Source organism: Notechis scutatus, chromosome Z, assembly GCF_049901735.1.
Source record: "Notechis scutatus isolate UNSWTSFEM ecotype Mainland chromosome Z, rNotScu1.2, whole genome shotgun sequence".
Lineage (NCBI taxonomy): Eukaryota > Metazoa > Chordata > Lepidosauria > Squamata > Elapidae > Notechis > Notechis scutatus.
Genome location: NC_142025.1, coordinates 848,600 through 871,390, shown reverse-complemented (window position 1 = coordinate 871,390; position 22,791 = coordinate 848,600). Strand labels below are relative to the sequence as shown.

The following is a 22,791-nucleotide window of genomic DNA, read 5'->3' as shown; positions in this document are numbered from 1 at the left end:
TTTTTTGGGTGGCTTCAAACCCCTCCATCCGCCCACCCCCAAGTCCCCTCCCTCCCCCACAAGCCCCCTCCTTCCTCCCAAGTCCCCTCCCCACTTAATTTCCAGAACTTTGTGGTCGGGGGTCTCTGGTCCAAAGGGGGGCAAGTGTGTCTGAACCTTGGGGCAGGTGAGAAATGAGTGGCCCCCTCCCCTCTTGTGTGCTCCCTCTCCCTCCCCAGGCAGCCGGAGCCTGCTTGCTTCTTCTAAAGTTCTAAATTGGGGAAGGAGGTGGGGAAGAGATAAATTCCTGCTGAATTCAAGACACAATCGAGCTGGAAGGGATCCTGGAGGTCATCAAGTCCAAACCCTCCCCATCCAGTGGGAGACCATCTACCGTTCAGAATAAGAGAATTAACAGGGTCGCAAAAGGGCTTGAGAGGTCATCTAGTCCAGGGGTCGCCAATCTTTTGTACCTCAGGGACCACCAAACTCATAATTCCAGGAATCACTAACTGGTTATGTGGGTGTGGCCTAATTTGTGGGTGTGGCTTGGTGGTCATGTGACTGGCTGGGCATGGCTTGTATGTAAATATTATAAATATTTATATAAATATTGATTTTTTTTAAATAAAAGAGCAACTTACCCAAAATCGGGCAAAGCAGGCAGGCAGATTGAGTTGCTCACAGAATCACAGATTCATTCAGAAATCTATGATTCTGCCATCGGCTAGCTCAGTCTGTCACATGAAATTTGCTTGCAAGCAAACCTTCAGTCCTAAAGGAGGTTCAGCTGTGCTTAAAAGCAGAGCTGAAGATCTAATCCAACCATTTCCTGCTTCCTAGCTAATCTAAATCTCCCGGCACAGCAGAACCCATGAGGGTCGGAAAAAGGAAAAGTAGCAACTTAGCAGACAAGTTTACTGGGTAAGGAGTGAGTGGGCGGGGAGGGTTCCCACCGGCCATGTGGGCTGAGCAGCCTGGATTAATTGCTTTTGGGGGGGGGTGCTCTGAAGGTGAGATTTCACTGCGGCCCACCAAAATTTTCTCATGGCCCACTGGTTGGCGACCGCTGTTCTAGTCCAACCCCCTGCTCAAGCAGGAGACCCTTACAGAATTATAAAATAACAGAGTTGGAAGGGACCTCGGAGGTCATCTAGTCCGACCCCAGCTCAAGCAACAGACGCTAGACCATTCAGAATAACAGAATCAGAATTTAAAGGCACTTTAGAATTCTCCTAGTCCATCTCAGTTCAAGTGGGAGACCCTTACAGAATCCTAGAATCAGAGTGGGAAGGTACCTCGGAGGTCATCTAGTCCAACCCCCCACTCAAACAGGAGACCCACTACTGTTCAGAGAAAGAGAATCACAGGGCTGCAAGGGGATTTGGGAGGTCCTCTAGTCCAGTGGTCCCCAACCTTTTTTGTACCACGGACCGGTACAATCCACGGACCTATCCACGGACCAGTACCGGCATCAGCACACACAACCAAGGCAAGGCGAGCCGGCGACAGGCCAACCAGCCGCCCCTGCTTCTCCCCGCCACCTTCAACTCCTCCTTTGTACCTTCTGTGGTCGATGGGCTTTTCGGGCTCTTAATCTCCTCCTGAGTAACGTGAGACTCCACTGCCACCATCGGGACGGCTCTTTGCTCAAGCCGCCCCGCTTCAACGAAACTAAGGCGCGAGGATTCCTTCAGCACCCAAACGCCCGCTTCCAACCAACGCACCAACAAGCTCACCCGGAGCACTTTCAAGCGCCTGGCAAAACAAGATGGTGGCGCCAAGCAAAATAGGCGGCCCAGTACAAAATGATCCACGGACCGGTACTGGTCCGGGGCCCGGTGGTTGGGGACTACTGCTCTAGTCCAGGGGTCACCAACTTTTGGACCTCAGGGACCACCAAAGTAATAATTTTAAATCCCGCGGACCAAAGACCCTGGAAAAATCCCAAATAAATTTTGCAGGAAAATCCCCCACCCCTACCAATCTATCATTCTTTATTTGGGATCACAGGATTCCGTCTCCAGCTCCGTTCTCAGGGGGAGAGAGACTTTGGCTTTATGCAAGGAAAGCAGCAGAAGTCTTTCTTTCTCTTCCAAACTCTGCCAGAAATGAGTCTTGCCGGCGCAGCCTCTTGGAGCAGGAGGCCTTGCAGGGTCCCCAAGACTCATTTCTGGCAGAGTTTGAGGGAGAGAAAGACTTTGGCTGCTTTCCTTGCGTGCAGCCAAAAGCAGAAGAAATGGAAAGAAGCAGCCCGGTGGCCAGGCCAGGCATGTGGGGCAAGTCCCCGCCTGCCTTTTCCCCCGTCCCCTCACTACCTTATGTTGTTCACAATGCAAGCGATGCAAGCCTTGTGTTCCCGCGCAGCCTCGATTAATTGCTTTGGGGGGGACATTTCTCTGCGGACCACCAAAATTTTCTCATGGACCCCCAGTAGTCCCTGGCCCACTGGTTGGCGACCACTGCTCTAGTCCAACACCCGGCTCAAGCAGATCCTTGCAGAGACATTGAATAACCTGAGTTGGAGGGGACCCTGGAGGTCGTCTAGTCCCGCCCTTGCTCAAACGTGAGAGCCTACACCACTTCAGAGTTAAAAAGAGAATCAAAAGGGACCTTGAAGGTTATCTAGGCCAACTCTCTGCTTGAGCTCGAGGCCCTCTTACCATTCCACACCAAGCATCTGTCCGGTCTCTTCTTCAAAGCCTCCAGTGATGGGACTGCTTCCAACTTCCAGTGGTGAACAGTTCCACCGGTTAATCATCCTTCACCGTTCAGCTTTCTCCTTTGTTCCAGCTTGCTTCTCTCCTCTGCAAGTTTCCATCAAGTGCTTCGCGTCTTTGCCTTCCAGTGTTTTGTGAAAAAAAATGGAAACCCACCCCCTTATACTGGATTCTTTCTATTGTCCTTTTTTTTCATTCAATGGGACATATCCGAATCTGCCATTGTGGGTTTTTTTTGGGGGTACATTTTCATCTTCAGGCTCGTCGGCCCCATTGTTGCTCTTCTCCACGTTCTCCCCCAAAAGAACAATCTCAACATGCTTTGGGTGGGCAATCCAGCTTTCCTTGCCATTGGGCGATTCAAACTGGGTTAACAACTGATTTGGGGAGCACGTGTGTGCATGTGCTCTACGTGTCAACTTAAAAAAAAAAACACCTCAATTTTTTTATGGAGTGGGGGGAAAAGCAGTGCATTCCTTAAATGCCTCCGATAATTGCTAGGTGGCCGAAGCTGTTGGCATGCAATATTATTACCGGAGAGTGTGATGGATGACTCTTGGCTATGGATGTGTTCCATTGGAGAATATACATCCAGGGGATAGGGGGAAATTTGTGGATTTCATTGAATGTATACTGTGTATATATATACATATATATATACATATATACAACAAGAATAAAAAAATTAAAAAACCAGATTCAAGAGTGAAATGATGTGTCTCAAAGTCGGCTGCACCCAGGTAATGCCAACATGGTCACTCCTAATAAATCATTTTTTAAACTATTGAGACTTAGGATTGGAATGGAGGTTGGATTGTCGGAGCCCTGACACATTTTTTTTTAAAAAGCTCTTTTTTAAACTGAATTACTTACCTTCTACTGCAGCCCCACCCCAGTGAACTCAAAACAGCTGAGGCGCACAAAATCACTCTGCCGTGTGAATAAGCCGTGCTAAGAAAAGAAAAAAAGACATAGGAAATAGAGCAAAGAGCAGGGGCAGGGCCAAACACTTACCTGAAGAACAACCAGTTTGCACGAACCAGTCGAATCCCACCCCTTGGTTCCGTCCCTTTCACACTTACACCACTAAGAACATACACCCCCCCAACTGTAAGAAAGCCTTTATTGCAAATAAACATAGCTCAAGAAAATAATAGACATAATTATCATCATCATAATACATCTGGAATAGGCCCTTACAGGCCTTGTCGGGGTTAATGGAGGCATGAAGTGTCTTTCGGAGGCCACTTGCAGAAGGGGATGCAAGCACGGGGGGGATGGGTTGGGATGGAGTCTCCTGGCTTGGGGTTCAAGGGGAAGACAGGGGGTTGGGGCGGGGGACAGCAGTCTCTTTTCTGTCCAGTGTCAGGCCTGACCATCTCCTATCAGCGTTAGTGGGGGGCCCAGATGTGCTCGGCAAAAAAAATGTCAGTTGCAGGAGGGAGAAAGTGGGTGGGTGAGGAAGGAAGGAAGAATCCCCCCGCACCCCAATTCTTGTACCAGATCCTGAACACCAAGCAATCTCAATGCGCCGAGGAAGTCCGGTATAAACAAACGATGTCGGCAGTGATGGGCGTTGTGCATTTATCGAAAGGCGAAGTGGTGGTGATGGTGGTGGGAACTGCCATGCACAGGGGGGACCCCCCCAAATGTTGGGAGGAAAAGGGGGAGGGGCAACAGAGAGGGCAACCCCCTGCATGCTCGGGGGCACAAGCAATTGACTGGCTGCTCTGGACAAGGGGAGCAACGATGTCCTTCCTTCTGTCGACCCAACAGCTCAGGTCCTGGACGGACGTAGAACAAGGAGACTTCTGCCCACCCAACCTTTGACCTCCCTTCCCCAATCCTGCCAGGCTCGTCCCACTCTCAACGATTGAGGGGGGAGTCCTGCCATTCAGAGCGTTTGCCACCTCTGCAAAGTGTCGCTGCCTCTCCTCGCACCGAAGGACCGGGCATGTGTGGATGACCTCACGGCTCCCTCATTCCGAAGGCGGCTTTGTTATGTATCCTGCTGAAGCCCGCCGACCTGAGCCCACAAGAAGTCCCTTTGGATCCACTTTTATTTTTTTTGGGGGGAGCCACAGTTGTTTTAGCTGGCCACAGTTAAGAGGGCAGGGGGTTTCCACGAATGTGAAGCAGCTCCGCAAAGGTGCAGATAGGCAAAATATAAAGGAAAGGGGTACTGGGAGCTCAGGATTCTCCCCCCAATTCAAACATCTCTTCCGTCCCACCCACCCTCTCCCGCATATATTGGGGCAGTGGTGGATAACTTTTGGGCTCCTGTGCCAAAAATTGTGTGCGCGCTTATGCGCTCACATATCAGCACCCAGAAGGCAATACACACACCCCTCCATGCCTCCTGCGCATGTGCACACAATCCCCCCCGCCACCCCCTTACCTACACTGCACCTCACAGCTGATTTTTCGGCTGGTTTGAGGCCTATTTCGCCTCCCAGAGGCTTGAAGAAAGTCTCTGCAGGGTGAATTATAGGTCCGTATTGTCACATGAGCCTGTTATTCGGCCTGCAAAGGCTTTCTTCAAGCCTCTGGGAGGCCGAAATAGGCCTCAAACCAACCGAAAAATCAGCTGAGGTGTGTATATGCGCAGTGAGGTACGTTTTCCTGCGGCACGTATGCCACATACATTCACCATCACGGTTTTGGGGGCTAAATAACCAAATTTCCAGGAGTTTCCCACAAGGGTTGCTAGATTTTGCCACTGTTTCCCACAGCATCTTTGCAGAGGCCATATTTGATCTGAACAAAAAATTGTGGGGTCTTTCCCCACCAGCAGCCCAAAAATTTACAACCTCTCAGATAAGAGGTTTCAACTTTTCAACCTGCCTTGGCACCCTGGGAGGAACGTTACCGAAAAGCCTTCAGGAGGGTAGAACAGTGCCTGTCTTCGGCGAGCAACATTATACGATCCACACTGTTGCCACCCGTACAAAACCATGCCCAGCCAAAAATGATGACAAAGGGGTTACAAAACCATATCGTGCCCGGCTAACGCGGGAGGAGGTGCTGCACCTGGCCTCCTGGCACCCTGGGGAATAAAGGGGAGAGGACAGCTGGTTCTCTCTCTAGGGCAGTGGCTACCAAGATTTGGGCACTGCAGAACGGTTCCATGTAGGACAGTTTCTCTGCGGACCAGAGGAACGTGGTTTTGTGTACTTACTGCATCCCACGTGTGTGCAGATGGGTTGTGGGCACGGACTGGGTCCCGGCATGCTGCAAACTGAGTGTCAGTACACGGACCAGGATTGGGGAGCCCTGCTCTAAGTGTCAACTTCCGGGCCAGCTACAGAGTTCAACCGTTCCAACTTTTGTTGCTCGCCCCCTCTCGCCCTTCAACACCGAGCATGTAAACTCGAGGCCAGAATTTGGAGGCTGTCCCAGCAGCTGGCAGGGGCAGGGCTGCCTGGTTCCTGGTTTTACCGGGCCCGGGCAAAGGCCGGAAAACCAGCCATACATTGGAACACTGTTTTCCCCAGCGCGGCAACTCAACAAACCCAAGTCACGGCTCTTCCCAAAAGGAGGGACCATCCTTGGGCATGAGTCCCAGATGGAGGTTCTGGGCCTCTTGAGCTCTAGGATCAGCCATAGGGCGTGACTACCGCTGGCCTTGCTTCGGGGGCTGCCCCGTGCCAGTCAAGCTACCCATACAAGACTGGACACTGCTGCCCTAGCCTGGAAAAGATGGGATCAAGTTGCCTCAGCTCTGGCCGACTTGCCTGGACTGGACCACAATTCTTTCTTTCACTCCTGTTTTTTTTTTGGGGGGTAGGGTGGGGTGAGCTCATCTGTTCCTCCGCGATGGGCCAAGCTCTCAGCACACCTCCAAACTGGCACGGCTAATTTCGCCAGCTTAAAAAAAGGGGGGGTTTCCACCCAACATCTGGGTGGTTTTATCCCGGGATCAGGACTTAGTTAGAATGTACCCCTCAAAGCCCACCGGAAAGAGCCCCTGAGGAAGGATGCTCACGGTTGGAGGGATGGATTCTTTCTCCACAGCTGTCGATGGGAGGCACCCTCCATCGACCCAGGCTGCAGACTGTGGGCAGCCCGCTTGTGCCAATCAAATTTCCCGACAACCCTCACCATCACAACCCTGCATCCAACCCATGCACGGTGTGTGTCCCTTCATGGATTCGCGCCCAAGTAACTGGTTGTCGCACGCCATTGTTTGTATGCTCAACGCACCCACTGCCGTCGATACCTCTTCCCCGTTGCCCAGATACAATCCGTGTTGTCTCTGGGCCCCTAAAATCAGCCTAGCTGAACAGGCGTCGGATGCCCAGAGGAGCTGGGATAGGGGAGGGGGCCCAAAGTCCTCCTACCGCCCCTGCTTTGCATCCTTGGCAGACTTTGGCGGGAGGAGGGGAGGCCGTCGCCATTCCTCCTTCCTCCCCATCCTAAGCCCGGACCCTTGGCATGCTCGCCTTGGAACATTTAACCATCTTCGCTCTGGGAAGGCTTTTCAGCTTAAGGCACAGACCCCTCATAACACAACACACAACTTCGGCTTTCTCCCTTCCAGCAGCCCTGTGCAAGGGTTCCGTCCCATGCGAGAGAGGAGGGAAAATCCAGGGGCCGACAGGCCATCGGGTCGTTCTAAAGTGCTTCTTGTTCGTTCTGGGGCCTCCCCTCTCCTTATGTGAGGACCCCACCCATCTTTCAGCCCCACTGCAATCCAACCTCTTTGGTGTCGGCTCCCTGAAAGTGTCAGACCATTGTAGTCACAGCTGTTGGGAAGAGGGGGAGCTCCTTTGTGGGGAGGGGGAGAGGAACAAATGTGTCTTTTCTGGCCTGGAGACTGATTATACTTCTAAGAGCTGAATGCCAGGCAGGGGCCCCCTCCACAATGTCTTCAAATCTGAATCCTTCCCGCTCCCCGAAAAGTTCTGCATCACCACGATGGACTTCTACAGGGAGCCGGCTGGCCTGTTGTTTGGCATGAAGCTGGCACTCACCAGGCTGGCAAAGAGTTCGGCTGTCCAGTTTGTGTCATGGCGGCCACGTGATGCCAATGGTACATTTCCAGAACGAGTTCTTTCATTTTTTTCCCCTTTCTTAGGAAAGCATGAGAGGGGAAATGGGGGTCTCAGGAACCTCTTTGTAAAGCCACGGGGGCGGCGCCTCATCGGGGATGTGCCAAGTTGTGTCCGGGCACAAGAAACTGCCCCCCAACCAGGGTTTATTGAGGGGTTCCGCCCTCAGTCAGTTTTCCAAAACGGTGGGTGGCACTCTTCCATCTTCATTGTTTGGACTGCTGCCAAGTTCTTAGTCTTTCCTTCCATTGTTTGGGAGTAGATGAGGGGCATCCAGGGAGATTTGGCGGGAGGGGCTCGGTGGTAAGACGAGGTGTGGGCATGGTTTTGGTCCTGCTGCCATGTTGACACTTTTTGAAGGGGGGGAGAAAGAGTGCCTTTGCTGGAAGGATGGATTGGCTCTTGAGACAGGTGGGCTAGATCCAAAGAGAGTCCGTGTGCTTCCGTAGAGCAGGAGGGTGGGGCAGATGGGGGCTTCCTGGTCCAGGATACATGCATAAACCCCACGGTCAGCCCTATAGGGCGCTGCTGGAGGGGGGGAGGAAGGAGATCCAAGGGGAGTCCAGCCCCGGCCGATCGGTGCTTGCCCGTGCACGGGAAGTTACCGCAAAGAATCGGGAATCGAACATAGTCTGGGATTAGGGGCGGCCGGGTGCGCCTGCCCGCCCTGCTGGAGCTGAAGGGTACGTGTCGGGCAGGGGAGGCCCAGCCAGGCGCGGCCAGGGGCATCCCGGGTGCCGGGCTGAAGTTGCCCCAGATGTGGTGGGTGCGGAATAACCAAGGAAGCCCGGCCGGCGTGGCAGAGGCAGTGAAGCATCTCGCTCGGGGCTTCCACGGGGGCGGCGGGCCGAGGGGCTGCCGACAAACCCTTGGGCTTGGCGGTGACGGGCGGGGGTTGCCCCAAGGGCACAACCGAGTGGGTGCTGGAGCTGGGCAGCACTGGCAGGCCCAGCCGGCGTTGGCAATGGAGCATCTCCACGTGGGGATCCAGGAGGGCGGGCGGGCCACTCAGCTTTGGGCCTTGCTCCGGGCCGGAGGCCACCCCTTGGAGGTGCCCTGAGGGGCCGGCTGCGTGTTGGCCAGGGGGAGGTGGGTCCGCGGGAAGATTCTGCCCATGAGGCGCCCCGTGTTGGGCGGCCGGGGCCGGGCGATGGACGCTGGGAGAAGGGTCTCCAGGAAGATCCGGACGAGGGGCCGGTGTGGCTTGCTGCGCTGCCGAAGTGGGGTCCCCAGGAAGGGCTTGTTGTAAAGCTGGTGTGGCCAGGAGGGTGCTAGTCAGCGGATCGGCCCCCAGCACCTGCCGATGGGTACGCTGGTGCGCCCGCAGCGCCGACTCCCCCTTGAAGCGCTTGGGGCAGCAGGAGCAGGCATGGGGCCGCTGCTGTGAGTGTGTGCGCTGGTGGGCCGCCAGGTTACCCTTCTGGCTGAAGCGCCGCCCACAGGTGGCGCAGGGGAAAGGCCGTTCCCCCGAGTGGATGCGCCGGTGGGTGATGAGGTTAGCCCGCTGGTTGAAGCGCTTCCCACACTCAGTGCAGGGGAAGGGCTTCTCGCCGGTATGGATGCGCTGGTGGGTGATTAGGTTGGGCCGCTGGCTGAAGCTCTTCCCGCAGACACTGCAAGGGAAGGGCTTCTCTGTTGAGCGGCTGCCACGCGGCACCGGCACTTTGGGCTCGGGGGCAATCAGCCCCTCCTGCACGGCGTGGGTGCGCTGGTGAGCCGCCAGGTTGGCCTTCTGGCTGAAGCGCTTGCCGCAGCGCAGGCAGGGGAAGGGCCGCTCACCGGTGTGGACCCGCTGGTGGGTCAGCAGGTTGGGGCGTTGGCGGAAGCGCTTGCCGCACTCCAGGCATGGGTAGGGCTTCTCGCCAGTGTGGATGCGCCCGTGCGTGATCAGCCCTTGCTTCTGCCGGAAACACTTGCCGCACACCACGCACGTGAAGGGGCCTGAGCCCAGGCCTTGGGAGGGGCGTCCAGGGCCACCCAGACTGGGCTCGCAGGAGGCCGCTTCCTCCTTCTTGACCCGGGGCTGGGGTCTCAGCTGTCCGGGGTTGGGGGCCAGGAAGAGACCAGCCCGGGAACTTTCGGGGAAGAGCTGGTAGCGTTCCAAGCTGGCCACAAAACCCTTCTGGCCACCCTCTTCTTCCTTGATGGCTTTGCTCCGCCCGGCAGCTGTTCCAGAGAGGACAAAAAGGGAGGGGCGATACAACAGAAAGGAATTAAATAATGCAGGGGTCCCCGACTCCTAACACACTACTGCGCCATGGCCTATTGAGAATCAGGACACAAGTGCATATACAGGTGCAATGCTCGCGTGTGCAACTTCTCATGTCAGCGATGGACTCGTGCGCGCTCATGTGCCTGTCACTCAGACAGAATATCTTCTTCCCCCTGCACCGGGCCGCCAAGACAAAAAGTGTATTGACGTTCTGTTTTTAATTTTCTGTGACTTTGTGTCTACGTAAAAGGTTAACGGTTTCCCCCGTCCACTCGCTTTCTGACTTGCGAGACACGACGCTCCTCTCCATTTCTTGGCAAAGGAAGCCAATGTCATCCAAAGACGTTTCCATTGGGTCCCGTGGCCAGTATGGCTATATGCCAAAGGCACACGGAATGCTGTTATCTTCCCATCAAACTGGTACGTATTAATCTGCTTACACTTTCACGCTTTCAAACTGCTAAGCGGGAGCTGGAGCAGGTAATAGGAACTCACCCCATCGGAGCAGCTCAGGTCTCAAACGTCCCGTTTTAGCTCAGCGTCTCTAACCGCTCGGCCATAATACCTGAATCCATCTATCTCTGGATATGAACCCGTAGTGTGGCCTTAGTACAGGTAAAGTCTTCAAACTTTAGGGACCATTCAAAGTTACAATGGCAATGGATGAAGTGACTTACAACAGTTTTTTCCACCCTTCAGAAGTAAACTGGAGCAAAATTGAATTTGCCTCCTTTGCGCGAGAAATTTTCAGCTCCATTGTGGTCGTTACGTCGAAGATGCCCCTGTATTGTTATTTATCCTTTTTATTATCTTATTAATTTCCCACTTATACTGGTATTATATTCTTTTCTCTATTGCTTTGCATGTGCACTGATTTGCCTGTGTACTGGAGAACAATTCCTGCACTTGCTCCACCCTAAAACGAGGCGCTCCCCGACCTTCCATACCTTGGCAGGCACCAGCGCAGAGTTTTCCTTCCTCCAACTTCTGACGGTCGGTGACTCCAAGTTCCTCCCACCGCTCAATCCAAGACAGGCTCTCAGGTTTGAAGAAACGGTAACCTGGGGGCGGGGGGGAAGGAAAGAGATCACAAAAGCAACAGGTGAGTCAGCGAATTCTTCCTGGAATTTTCTGGAAGGACGGGAGGAGATGTGCTTTGAGGCAGCTCATCTCCCCGGTACCACCAAGGCCATAATGCAGCCCTGATTTGAGACATGTCTGTGAGGTGGGGCTGGGCTGGACTGAGAGAGAGGGACTGGCCCAGTCACTCAGCGGGTTTTCGTGCTGAAGGTTGAACTAGAACTCCCACTCTCCTGTTGATTGGCTCAAAGGCACCCAGTCGTCTTTCCTACCTAAGGCGGGACCAGAACTCCCACTCTCCTGTTGATTGGCTCAAAGGCACCCAGCCGTCTTCCTGCCTAAGGCGGGACCAGAACTCCCACTCTCATGGTGATTGGCCCAAAGGCACCCAGCCGTCTTCCTGCCTAAGGCGGGACCAGAACTCCCACTCTCATGGTGATTGGCCCAAAGGCACCCAGCCGTCTTCCTGCCTAAGGTAGGACTAGAACCCCCAGTTGTCCTGGTTTCTAAGCCAGCACCTTCACCCCTACACCAAGCTAACACAACGATCAAGCTAGCCTTGAATTCAACTCAATCGAAAGATGGGTGCGGGCTTTTGGGAGCAGAATTATAGTATTTATAGTACTTTGAATTCTAATTGTACCCAGTTTCCCTGAAAATAAGATCCAACTGGAAAATAAGCCCTAGCATGAGTTTTTCCAGGATGCTGGTAACATAAGCCGTACCCTGAAAATAAGCCCCAAATAAGATTGTCAGCCAGACGGACGCATTGAGTACCGTATTTCCCCTGAAAATAAGACCTAACCGAAAAATAAGGCCTAATGGGTCTTTTGGAGCAAAAATTAATATAAGACCCGGTCTTATTTTCAAAGGAAACATAGTAGGATTGATTTCCCCTGCCGGTGAACTTAGCCAAGATGAGGAAATACTCTCCCAAAGTGGCCACAAAGGCTCTTCTTGGCCAAAGAAGGCTATCCAACCCCCCCCAACTTCCAAAACGTTGTGTCGCTCGACACCCCCGAAGAGCCACAGTGTGTCACACATCAGCAACCTGGCTTGGCGCGCAGTCAGGAAACGAAACCTTGAGGAAATGAAACATAATTGTGCTCTCCGAACCCTGGGCAGCACAGGTGTGTGTGTGTGTATGAGTGTGTGGGTGTATATAGGATCAGCCCTGCAGACATTACCTGGACATGGATCAGTGGGAATCCCGCGGGTGGAATCCAGCTGGTCGCCCACGCACGGCTCTCCGACCCGCTCGATCCGAGACAGGATATCGGGTTTGAGAACCGGATAGCCTGGAAAAGATTCGACATGACGGGTCACAGGTGGGGCAAGACAAACCAGCCACCGGTAGGTTTCCATATTTTTTTTCCTACCGGTACATCAGAACTGGTCTGAACCGGCTAAATCCCACCTCTGGAACCAGCCCTTTATCCCTGGCAGCTGGTCAAAGGGAGACCCCTCTTCCCTGGGGCTCAGAAGGGAGGGGGTTGGCTTCGTTATCCAGCTGCCCCAACTGAGGAGGAGGATTATGGGGTCCTTGGTGCTCTCTGAGTTGGGTCGTTTCCTGGCAAGCGTTTCATTACCAAACTAGGTAACATCATCAGTGCATGAGAGGAGGAGGAGGGGGAGGAGGGAGGAGGAGGACTGTTGGGTCCCTGGTGCTCTCTGAGCCTGAAGACATTTCACGACCCAACTACGGAACATTATCATCAGGTGGGGTGTTCTTCTTGTGTTCCTTCCCAGCAGCCTCTTGTTCCTAGAGCCCCCTCTTCAGGAAATCCCTCATCCAGACACACCCATGGTCCCAGCACAGCTCTTACCAAGGGAGGTCACCAGCTCGTAGTTCTCCATCACAACATCCAGAGATGATGGAAGTTGTCTGAGCTCCTTGGAGAAGGAGGAGGAGGAGGAGGAGGGCAACCAGCTCAAGCGTCACCTGCTGGGGGGGGAAAAAGGCACACACACCTACATCCCTCTGCTGAAACCAGCCTGGAGCCCAGAACTACAAAGCCCAGAATGCAGAGCTGGAAGGGATCTTGGAGGTCATCTAGTCCAACCCCCTGTTCAAGGAGACCCATCCATCCATCCAACTGCAAGAGATGCTCACGAGGGGCCTTCCCAGTTGGAGAATTTGACGCATAACAACTCTTTAATCTCCTTTGACGGCTGGTCCTTTCCTCACTGTTTTTTTAGGGATGGTTCGCTGTTACAACGGGACTGAAGAAAGTGACCGAGGAGGGTTTTTCACGACGTCGCAGTATCCCCATGATCAAAATTCAGGTGTTCAGCATCAGGTTCCTATTTACGATGGGGGTGGGTGGGGTGGGAGAGGACGCAATTTCCTTTTGTGACCGTCTGACGAGCAACGTCAAGAGAGAAATTAGTTTCCCTTCGTAACCATGGGACTCGCTTAACAATGATAGGGATTCGCTTAATGACCAGGGCCAGACAGATTGCCAAAACTCAATCAGGGTCTCGCTGAATGACGTGTTCCATTACCTTGGGATCGTTAAGTCAAGGACTATATGTATCAGGGTTGTTAACCAGAGCCATACTCACCTAAGAACTGCAAGGTCTGCTTAATGACCGTGGCAAAAAAAAACCTCATCCAATGGGGCAAAACTCACTTCACCAAGATCTCGGTTAAAGACAGAAATGAGGGGCTCTTTGTGGTGATAAATCGAGGATTGCCTGTATACCGCTGGTATTCTGGCTGGGAGAAAGACAGACAATGGATACATGGATAGAGGGATGGATAGGCAGGCAGGCAGGCAGGCAGATAAATAGGTACGTAGGTAGATAATATAGATGATTTATAGATAGATAGATTGATAGATGATAGATTAGATAGATGATAGATTAGATTAGATACCGTGTTTCTCACAAAATAAGGCCGGGCCTTATTTTTTGACCCCCGAAAAAACGGCTAGGCCGGCTTTTCGGGGGTGACTTAATTCCCCCCTGTTGCATCCTTGGGTGGGCAGGTGGTGACGGCTTGGATGTTGATCTCGGCGTTGGTGGGGCACTTTGGTTCAGGAGACCTTCCGCCACAGTTGCTTTCCCTTCTCTCTTGCTGCCGCGGCGTTACAGCAATGCCGTGGCGTTTGGCGCAGCTACGTGCGGCCAGCCAGGGCTCCTCCCTGCAACTGGAGCCCTGAGGAGACACTTGGCTTCAGGCGCTCCTGTCGCCGCCTTCCCTTGCCTTCGAAGGTAAAGGGAATTATTTTAAAACGACACCCTACTACTACAAAGCCTCCCCTGCCCGAGAGGGCAGCCCAACCCCACATGGGGAAGCGAATCTCCCGGGGCCGCAGCGCAGGATCAACCCACCCGGGAGAAGCGCCGGGCAGAGAGCTTCGCTTGGGCGCCCAGCACAGCTGACAGGCGGGCCCTCCTGCCCGGCGGCAGAGCTCTCACCAAGGCAGCGAGCGCCTCCCCGCCGGGCTCTCTGCTCATCCCGCCAGGGCCGCGCCGGAGCCATGCGGGCTGGGCAGAGCTGGGAAAGTGAGCCACGGTTGCGCGCCCACCTGCCAAGCAAAAGAGCCGGCCCGACCTGAGCTTGGCTTCCTTCCCAAGTCCCTCCAGCACGAACCCGAAGGTGCCACCGGGAGAGGCCGCCCGAGGCAGTGATAGCGCCCACCATCCATGGACAGGGAGGCGAGGTGATGGCAGCGCTGCTTCCCTGCCCGGCGGAGAGAGCCCGAAGCCCCCCGTCCTTTCCACCCCTCGCCCAGCCCGTCCCCGTCCCCAAGCATCTCCAAATGCGCCGGCAGCTCCAAACGCTGCAGCGGAACGGGCATCAGGCAGAGGGGCTGACTTGGCGGGTTTCAGCTCGGAGGAGGACGCGGCGCAGGCCGTCGCCTTGCCTCCCTGTCCATGGATGGGTGGGCGCTATCACTGCCTCGGGCGGCCTCTCCCGGTGGCCCCTTTGGGTTCGAGCTGGAGGGACTTGGGAAGGAAGCCAAGCTCAGGTCGGGCCGGCTCTTTTGCTTGGCAGGCGGGTGCGCACCTGCGGGTCACTTTCCCAGCTCTGCCCAGCCTGCACGGCTCCGGTGTGGCCCTGGCGGGATGAGCGGAGGGCCCGGCGGGGAGGCGCTCGCTGCCTTGGTGAGAGCTCTGCTGCCGGGCAGGAGGGCCCGCCTGTCAGCTGTGCTGGGCGCCCCAGGCGAAGCTCTTCGCGCTCTGCCCGGCGCCAGGCAGGGATGGCGGCTGGGTGCTTCTCCCGGGGTGGGCCGATCCTGCGCTGCGGCCCCGGGAGATTCGCCTCCCCATGTGGGGTTGGGCTGCCCTCTCGTGCAGGGGAGGCTTTGTTGTAGTAGGGCGTCGTTTTTAAAATAATTAGCTTTACCTTCGAAGGCAAAGGGAAAGCGGCGACAGGAGCGCCTGAAGCCAAGTGTCTCCTCAGGGCTCCGGTTGCAGGGAGGAGCCCTGACTGGCCGCACGTGGCTGCGCCAAACACCGCGGCGTTGCTCTAACGCCGTGGCAGCAAGGGAGAAGGGAAAGCAGCGGTGGCAGAAGGTCTCCCGATACGAAGTGCCCCACCAACGCAGGCAGCACCATATCCGGGCATGCAACAAAAGTACTTTCCTAACGGCAAGCCCCCCCCCCCGCCATTCCTCCCCCCCCCCATTTTGCATGTTTCATATGGGCCTTAATTTGGGGGGAGGGGCTTAATTTGATTTTATGCCAATAAAACATGGTGGGGCTTCCTATTGGTGGAGGCCGTATTGTTGGAGAAACTCGGTAGATGATAGATAGATGATAGATGATAGTTAGCTAAAAGTTGATAGATACAGGATACAGATATTAGATAGATGACAGATAAGACACTTAGATAATAGAGAAGATAGATATGATAATATTTATATATATAAATTATATATGTTTTCTTAAGTTTTCGCGGGTACTTACATGTATGGTATTCAGCTTTGTTCGGGTATTTTCCCACGTCATGATAGTTGTGCTTTTAAAATTGTAGCAACGTTTCGGCAGAATCTCATCTGCCATCATCAGGCTTCTGTATTGTGTTCGTCTGTGAGTCAGACTTTCACAGCCGTTTCTGTTTTAAATTTGGTGCTAGCCTACTACTGTGCCAGAATGGTCTTTTCTTCATCCTGACTGGTTGGGGGTCTTGGTCTGTGTTTATTGGACTTGGAGTTTGCTGTGTTCTGCTTGATTGGTGTTTTACACCATTGCTACAACTTTACACCGTTACACCGTTGCTACAACTTTAAAAGCACAACTATAATGACGTGGGAAAATACCTGAACAAAGCTGAATACCATACATATAAATTATATATGTATATACATATATATATATATATGTAAAAATTAATTATATTTATATTTATATTATTTATATTTATTTATTTATTTATTTATATATATATATATACACATACATATATATATTTCAGAAGTTTATGACCACAATCAAGGCCAAACCTTATGTTGCTAAGTGAGACGTTTGTGAAGCGATTTGCTTACCGCCCCATTCATGTTCTCGCCATGGTTGTTAAATGAATGCACCTTCCCCATTGACTTTGCCGGTCAGGAGGTTGCAAAAGGGGAGGGAGGTTGCGAGCATCGTAATTGTGAGTCAGTTTTCAAGCGTCTGACCACTAGAGATGCTGCAACAATCATTAAGTGTGTGTGGGAAAAACGAAGTCCCTTTGTCCAGTGGAATCATAACGCTGGTCACTCAGCGAACCGTCATAAGATGAGGACTAGCTGAATTAAGACACACACACTCCCCTCCTCTGAAGATAGTTTTCTGGTTGAATGAAGACGAGAAAGTTTCTAACATCATTCTAAGACCGCGTTTCCCCCAAAATAAGACCTTTCCAGGTCTTATTTTCGGGGGGATGTCCCCAGCTGACTAACCTCACTTGCGTGCGCATCGCCCCCAGCCTCCTTCTGGAAGTTCTTCTTCTGCAGCCAGCAAGGCTTTTCCTGAAGGCCTCTGCAGCCGAGAACCAAGCTCCGGATCGGTCCAGAGGCCTTCCAGAAAGCCTTGCTGGCTATAGAGGAAATGGGGTGTGGAAGGCCTGGCTACATCGGTCCAAAGGTAAGTAGTAGGGGCAGCTCCACCGCCATCTCCCCATCCTAGCTTAATTTTTACCCGTCCACTGTGGAGTGGGCAGGATCGTAATTAAGACTTATTTTAGGGGTGGAGCTTATATTGGCCGCATGTGTCAAAACCATGCGAGGACTTACTTTCAGATTAGGTTCCATTTTCGGGGAGACAGGGTAATTTATTCGGACCCCTTATGTGAAAGGGAGGGGAATTGATGGTGGGGTTTTTTAAAATTATTATTTTTCTTTTCAGAAAAGAAAAGCAGATCTTTTATTTTCTCATGTTTCGTGTCAGACATTGGGCTCATATTTTTTTCCCTTTTACATACACACACATATTTTTTTGGCTTTTTTCTTTGCTATTGTTACTGTTGGGTGTGTGATGTCCGTCCCCCCCCCAGTTTGGTGTTTCTTTTTGTATTTTTATTCCTATTGATAAAACATTTTATTTATTTACACACACACACACACACACACACACACACCGTGTTCCCCACAAAATACAACCTACCCCAAAACAAGCCCTAGCCCGATTTTCACGTCTGCAACTAAGCCCTATCTCTAAAGTAAGACCTAGTTAAGCCACCCTCACCATCTGGTTGCATTAGGTGGGGCACAGCGCAGGTGTAAAACTCATGCTAGGCTGGGAATGGGGGCGGTGGAGGGAGCTGCCCCATGTGCCCTGTACCTGCTTACCAGGCCTCCCAAGGCCCGGTGTCAGGGCATGGGAGGTGTGGCCTAAGATAAGTGGGCAAGACATCCCCCCAAAATAAGACCTAGAACTTATTTCGGAAACAAAAAGATGGGGTCTTATTTTGGGGGAAACACGGCACGCACGCACACGCACACACACATTTTGTATTTTATTGATGTGTGTATGTGTGTGTGTGTGCGTGTACGTATAAACATGTGTATGTGTGTGTGTGTGTGTATACACACACACACACACACACACATATATATATATATACACACACACACACGTATAAAAATAAGACTAGGTCTTATTTTAGGGATAGGGCTTATATAAGTTGCAGGCGTGAAATATATTTCATTTTTATCTCTATGTGTGTATGTATGTGTGTGTATTTAAATTGTATGTATATATACACACACACACATTTTGCATTTTATTCTTGATAAAACTATATATAGTTTTGTATTTTATTCTTATTGATAGTTTTATACCGCTGATAAAATATTGTATGCACACACAATATTTTGTATTTTATTGTTATAGATGTGTGTTATATGTGTGTGTGTACGTAAGTGTGTGTGTGTATGTATGTACGTATGTATGATATTCAGCTCTGTTTGGGTATTTTCCCACGTCATTATAGTTGTGCTTTTAAAGTTGTAGCAATGTTTCAGCAGAATCTCATCTGCCATCATCAGGCTTGTACACGGTATACAAGCCGGATGATGGCAGATGAGATTCTGCCGAAATGTTGCTACAACTTTAAAAGCACAACTATAATGACGTGGGAAAAAAACCAAACAAAGCTGAATACCATATATGAATACCATATATATATATATATATATATACACACACACACACATACACACACATCACATACACACAGACATATATATAAATTAGGTCTTATTTTAGGGATAGGGCTTATATTAATTGCAGGCATGATATACACACACACACACACATATACATATATATATACACATACACACACAAACCTATATATATATATATACACATACAGTTTGGTATTTTATTCTTATTGATAAAACACACAACATAAACACGTTTTGTTTTTTCTTATTGATAAATTATAGTTTGATATTTTATTCTTATTGATAAAATTATACATGTGTGTTATTGATAAAACATATGTATACACACACACATTTTGTATTTTATTTCTATTGATAAAAGTTTTGTATTTTATTATTGATAGAACATATACACACATTTTGTTTTATTCTTGATAAATTTATAGCTTTGTATTTTATTCTTGATAAATTATATTTATATAGTTTTGTTTTTATCGATAATTACACACACACACGTTTTGTATTTTATTCTTGATAACTCATACACACATATGCACAAACAAACAAGAGAGGAAATGCTTGAGGCCACCATCAAAGAAACACCTTTCCAACTTACCTGGCTAATTTGCATCCATGGGGAGAATTTTCCAGGAAATAGTGAGCAGTTTTTTTTCCTCCCAGTGTTGAGCAATCAATTTTATTTTATTTTATTTTTCAATCCATTTCTTTCGAGCTTTTTGGGAAGTCCCTGCCGAAATCAAGAAAACATATATTATTTTCAAATAGGAAAAATGAACTTGAAAGAGAGAGCTAAAGAAAGCTGATCATTTGTCAGCTCTTCGGTTGTGACCCTGAGCCAATCTTAATTTTTTCCCCCTTTTAACATAGTGGGGGGAAATAATTCTTCTGGGAACCAAAAGTTGAAACTGGGGACTAATTTAGTCTAGTAAAAAACCAAAAAGTTTAGTTTAATCTATTTTTTTTTTAAAAAGGACCAGAAGGGACATGAAAGCAATATTCCAGTATTTGAGGGGCTGTCCCAAAGAACAGGGGGGTCAATTTATTTTCCAAGGCAAGAAACAATGGATGGAAATTAACCGGGGTTGGACTACAAGACCTCCAATTCTATTCCAATTGACTGATTGATGGAATTAACCAGAGGAACTCCTTGCCACCAGAAGTCATGAGTGCTCCATCCTGGGAGGTTTTTTAAGAAGAGACTGGACAGCCCTTTGTCTGAAATGGTTTGGGGGTCTCCTGCTCAAGTGTGTGTGTGTGAGGTGGACTAGAAGACCTCCAAGGTACCTTCCAACTTTCTCCTTCTGTTATTCTGCTGAAGTTCAGGGTTCAATCCCGGATTGAATTTGAGGGAAACCAAGACTGGGTGGAAACCAAGACACACACTCTCTCTCTTTCATTCTCTCTCTCCCTCTCTAGTTCTCTTTCCCATTCTCCTTTTTTATCTTTCATTCTCTTTCTCCTTCTTTTCTCTCTCTCTCTTTTATTCTTTCTCCTCTTATTTCTATTTCCCCTTCTCATTCTCTTTTCTCTCCTTCTCTCCCTGATTCTTTTAGTCTTATACTCTCTCCTCCTCACTTTCCCTTTCTCATTCCCTCTTCTGCATTTCTGTCGCTTTCTCCTTCTCTTCTTTCTGTCCCATTCTTTCTCTTCCTCTGATTCTTTTATTTCTCTCTCTCATTCTACCTTTCTTTCTATCTTTCTCATTCTCTTTCATCCTTTCACATTCTCTTCTCTCTCATTCTTTCTCATTTGCTCTCTCCTTTGTCTTTTTCTCTTTCATCCTCTGCTTTCTTTCACTCTCTCTTTCTCTCATTCTGTCATTCTTTCTCAATTCTCTTCTTTCATTCTCTCTCATTTGCTCTTTTCTGTCTTTCATCCTTTCTCAGTCTCCTTTCTTTCATTCTGTCATTCTCTTTCTTAATTCTCTCTCCTTCCTTTCTCTCTCCTTCTCCGATTCTCTCAATCTCATCCTTTCTCACTCTCTCTTTTTCTCTCATTCTCATTTCATTCTCTCATCTCTTTCATTCCCACTTTCTCATTTTCTCTCCTTCCTTCCTCCTTCTCTCTCTCTCTTCCATCCATTCTCTTCTTCCCTTCTTGTCTCTTCTCTCTTTCATTCCCATTTTTTCCTTCTCTCTCCTCCCTCCCTCCTCTCTCTGTCATTCTCTTCCATCCCCTTCTCTTCTTCCCTTCCCTTTATCTTTCATTCCCTTTCTCCTTCTCTCTCTCTTCCATCCACTTTCTCTTCCTCTCTTCTCTCTTCCACTCCCACTTTCTCATTCTCTTTCCTTCCTCTTTCTCCCTCTCTCATTCTATTCCATCCACATTCTCTTCTTCCCTTCCCTTCTTTCTCTTTCATTCCCACTTTCTCGTTCGCTCCCTCCCTCCCACTCCTTCTCTCTCTCGTTTTCTCTTCCATCCACTTTCTCTTCTTCCCTTCCCTTCTCTTTCATTCCCACTTTCTCCTTCCCTCTCTTCTTTCCTTCCACTCTCTCTCATTTTCTCTCTCTCCTCCCCCCCATCCCAGACCCCACCATAGCGTAATGCTCCCACCCCGAAGAAAGACTCCAGGGGAGGGGGTCAGAGGCGTCACTGCAAGGCCAGATCTCCCCTCCCTCAAAATGGAGGCTCTTCCTCCCTTGGGGGACGGGGGAAGGAAGCAGGACCCCCGCCTCAAATCCAGCTTCCCCCCAATCCAAACCCACCCCGTCCTGTTACGCCCCTCCCCTTTTTGTTGGAGGGGGAGGCGAAGCTTCCTTCCTTGGCTGGATTTGAGGCGGGGATCCTGCTCCCTAAAGCCCCCTCCCTCCCTCCCTCCTAGGCCCGACGCCCCTCACCAGTCCAACCGTCGTAGGGAACCCCACCCGGGCCTGGCTTTTCCTCCCTCCAGCCACGTGCCCCCCCCTCACCCCACGGACCCACCCCACCCCGAGACGCCAGTTCACCCCCTCGCTCACCAGGCCGCGCCGTGACCCTTGACCCGGCGGGCGGGGTCGCCATAGCAACAAGGGCGACGGTCCGGGCCCCGTGGCGGACGCGTCGCGCGTCAGCGACGCATCATCGGGCCGAGACGCTGACCTCACGACGTGACGTCAAGCGAGCGCGCCCTTTCGCCCCGCCCGCGCCTGCGCACTCTCACTCTCTTATTCGGCCCGAAGAGGCGAGGCTTTTTAAATTTATATATATATATATATATAATATAATATAATATTTATATATTTATATATACATATGTACACACAAACACACACACATATATATATATAAAAAATAAACAAAATGACTCGGATGAAGGAAGCGGAAGTGACGCCTCGAGATAGCGCCTGCCTCGCCTTTCGCTTGCGCGCGCATTGGATTCCCTTTAGAGCACGGAGCGAGGGAGGCGAACGCCATCACCTCATGTGACGTCCGGCGAGGTCTCGCGACATTTGTTTACTTTTTGGTCTTCGCGGAGCCTTTGCGTCACGCATCCTGCCAGTTTGACAGGCCTACTCTATAGAGGCATTTCCCCCCACCCGCCACCCGCGCCGCCTGACGGGAAAGAGAGTTCTTCGAATCGCAAGAGCGGCGAACCTGTGCTCTTTGGAGATTTTTCTTTACAGACAACTTCTTGCCCTTCCCCGTAGCTCGGAGACAAATCTCGCGAGAATTGCCCGGCGAGTCCCGATGGCTGTTTAGTTTCCTTGACCGCACCCCCAGAAAAGCTTTTCGCCGCGCGGTTCTCTGGGAATTGGAGTTCGGCGCTTAGAAGGCCGCAGGCTTCCCAAGCGAGGCTTTGCCTTGGATTGCAGGCCCCATGAGGCCCCGTCACCTCGATCTGTGGCCATCGAAGCGGGGAATCATGGGCTCTGTAATCCAAAGGCTGCTCCATGTAGCTCAGCTTTTCTCTGTTGTGTTTAATGGTATATGGTATATTTTAATGGTATAATTTCACGATTATAGAGCCTTTAAGATGGGGGGTGTATGCCATAAATTTCCAGAATCCCCCAGCGGTCTGAGGCATTCTGGGAGTTAAAGTTCAGCCATCCTGACTGAGGGATTCTGAGAATTGAAGTTCACCAGCTGGGGATTCTGGGAGTCAAAGCTCATCTATGCTGGCTGGAGATTCTGGGAGTTGGAAAAAGTCCAGC

General features: G+C 51.0%; 1 protein-coding gene across 3 annotated transcripts; it reads right to left on the bottom strand.

The window, feature by feature from the left end:
- Positions 1 to 3,805: 3,805 nt before the first annotated feature.
- LOC113423556 (uncharacterized) lies at positions 3,806 to 21,798 on the bottom strand. Of its 3 annotated transcripts, XM_087947934.1 has the most exons (7): positions 21,053 to 21,288; positions 19,946 to 20,712; positions 19,257 to 19,388; positions 12,869 to 12,987; positions 12,230 to 12,340; positions 10,910 to 11,023; positions 3,806 to 9,916 (listed from the first exon to the last, which is right to left on the bottom strand). In XM_087947934.1, the coding sequence occupies exons 4-7, from the start codon at positions 12,897 to 12,899 to the stop codon at positions 8,352 to 8,354; spliced, it is 1,821 nt and encodes a 606-aa protein (XP_087804060.1). In that variant the 5' UTR covers positions 12,900 to 12,987; positions 19,257 to 19,388; positions 19,946 to 20,712; positions 21,053 to 21,288; the 3' UTR covers positions 3,806 to 8,351. The 3 variants fall into 3 exon arrangements, with proteins under 3 accessions (XP_087804060.1, XP_026540794.1, XP_026540797.1); XM_026685009.2 differs by lacking the exons at positions 19,946 to 20,712; positions 21,053 to 21,288 and adding an exon at positions 21,619 to 21,798; XM_026685012.2 differs by lacking the exon at positions 21,053 to 21,288 and having other exon boundaries at positions 12,869 to 12,984; positions 19,946 to 20,824.
- Between the last annotated feature and the right edge of the window lie 993 nt (positions 21,799 to 22,791).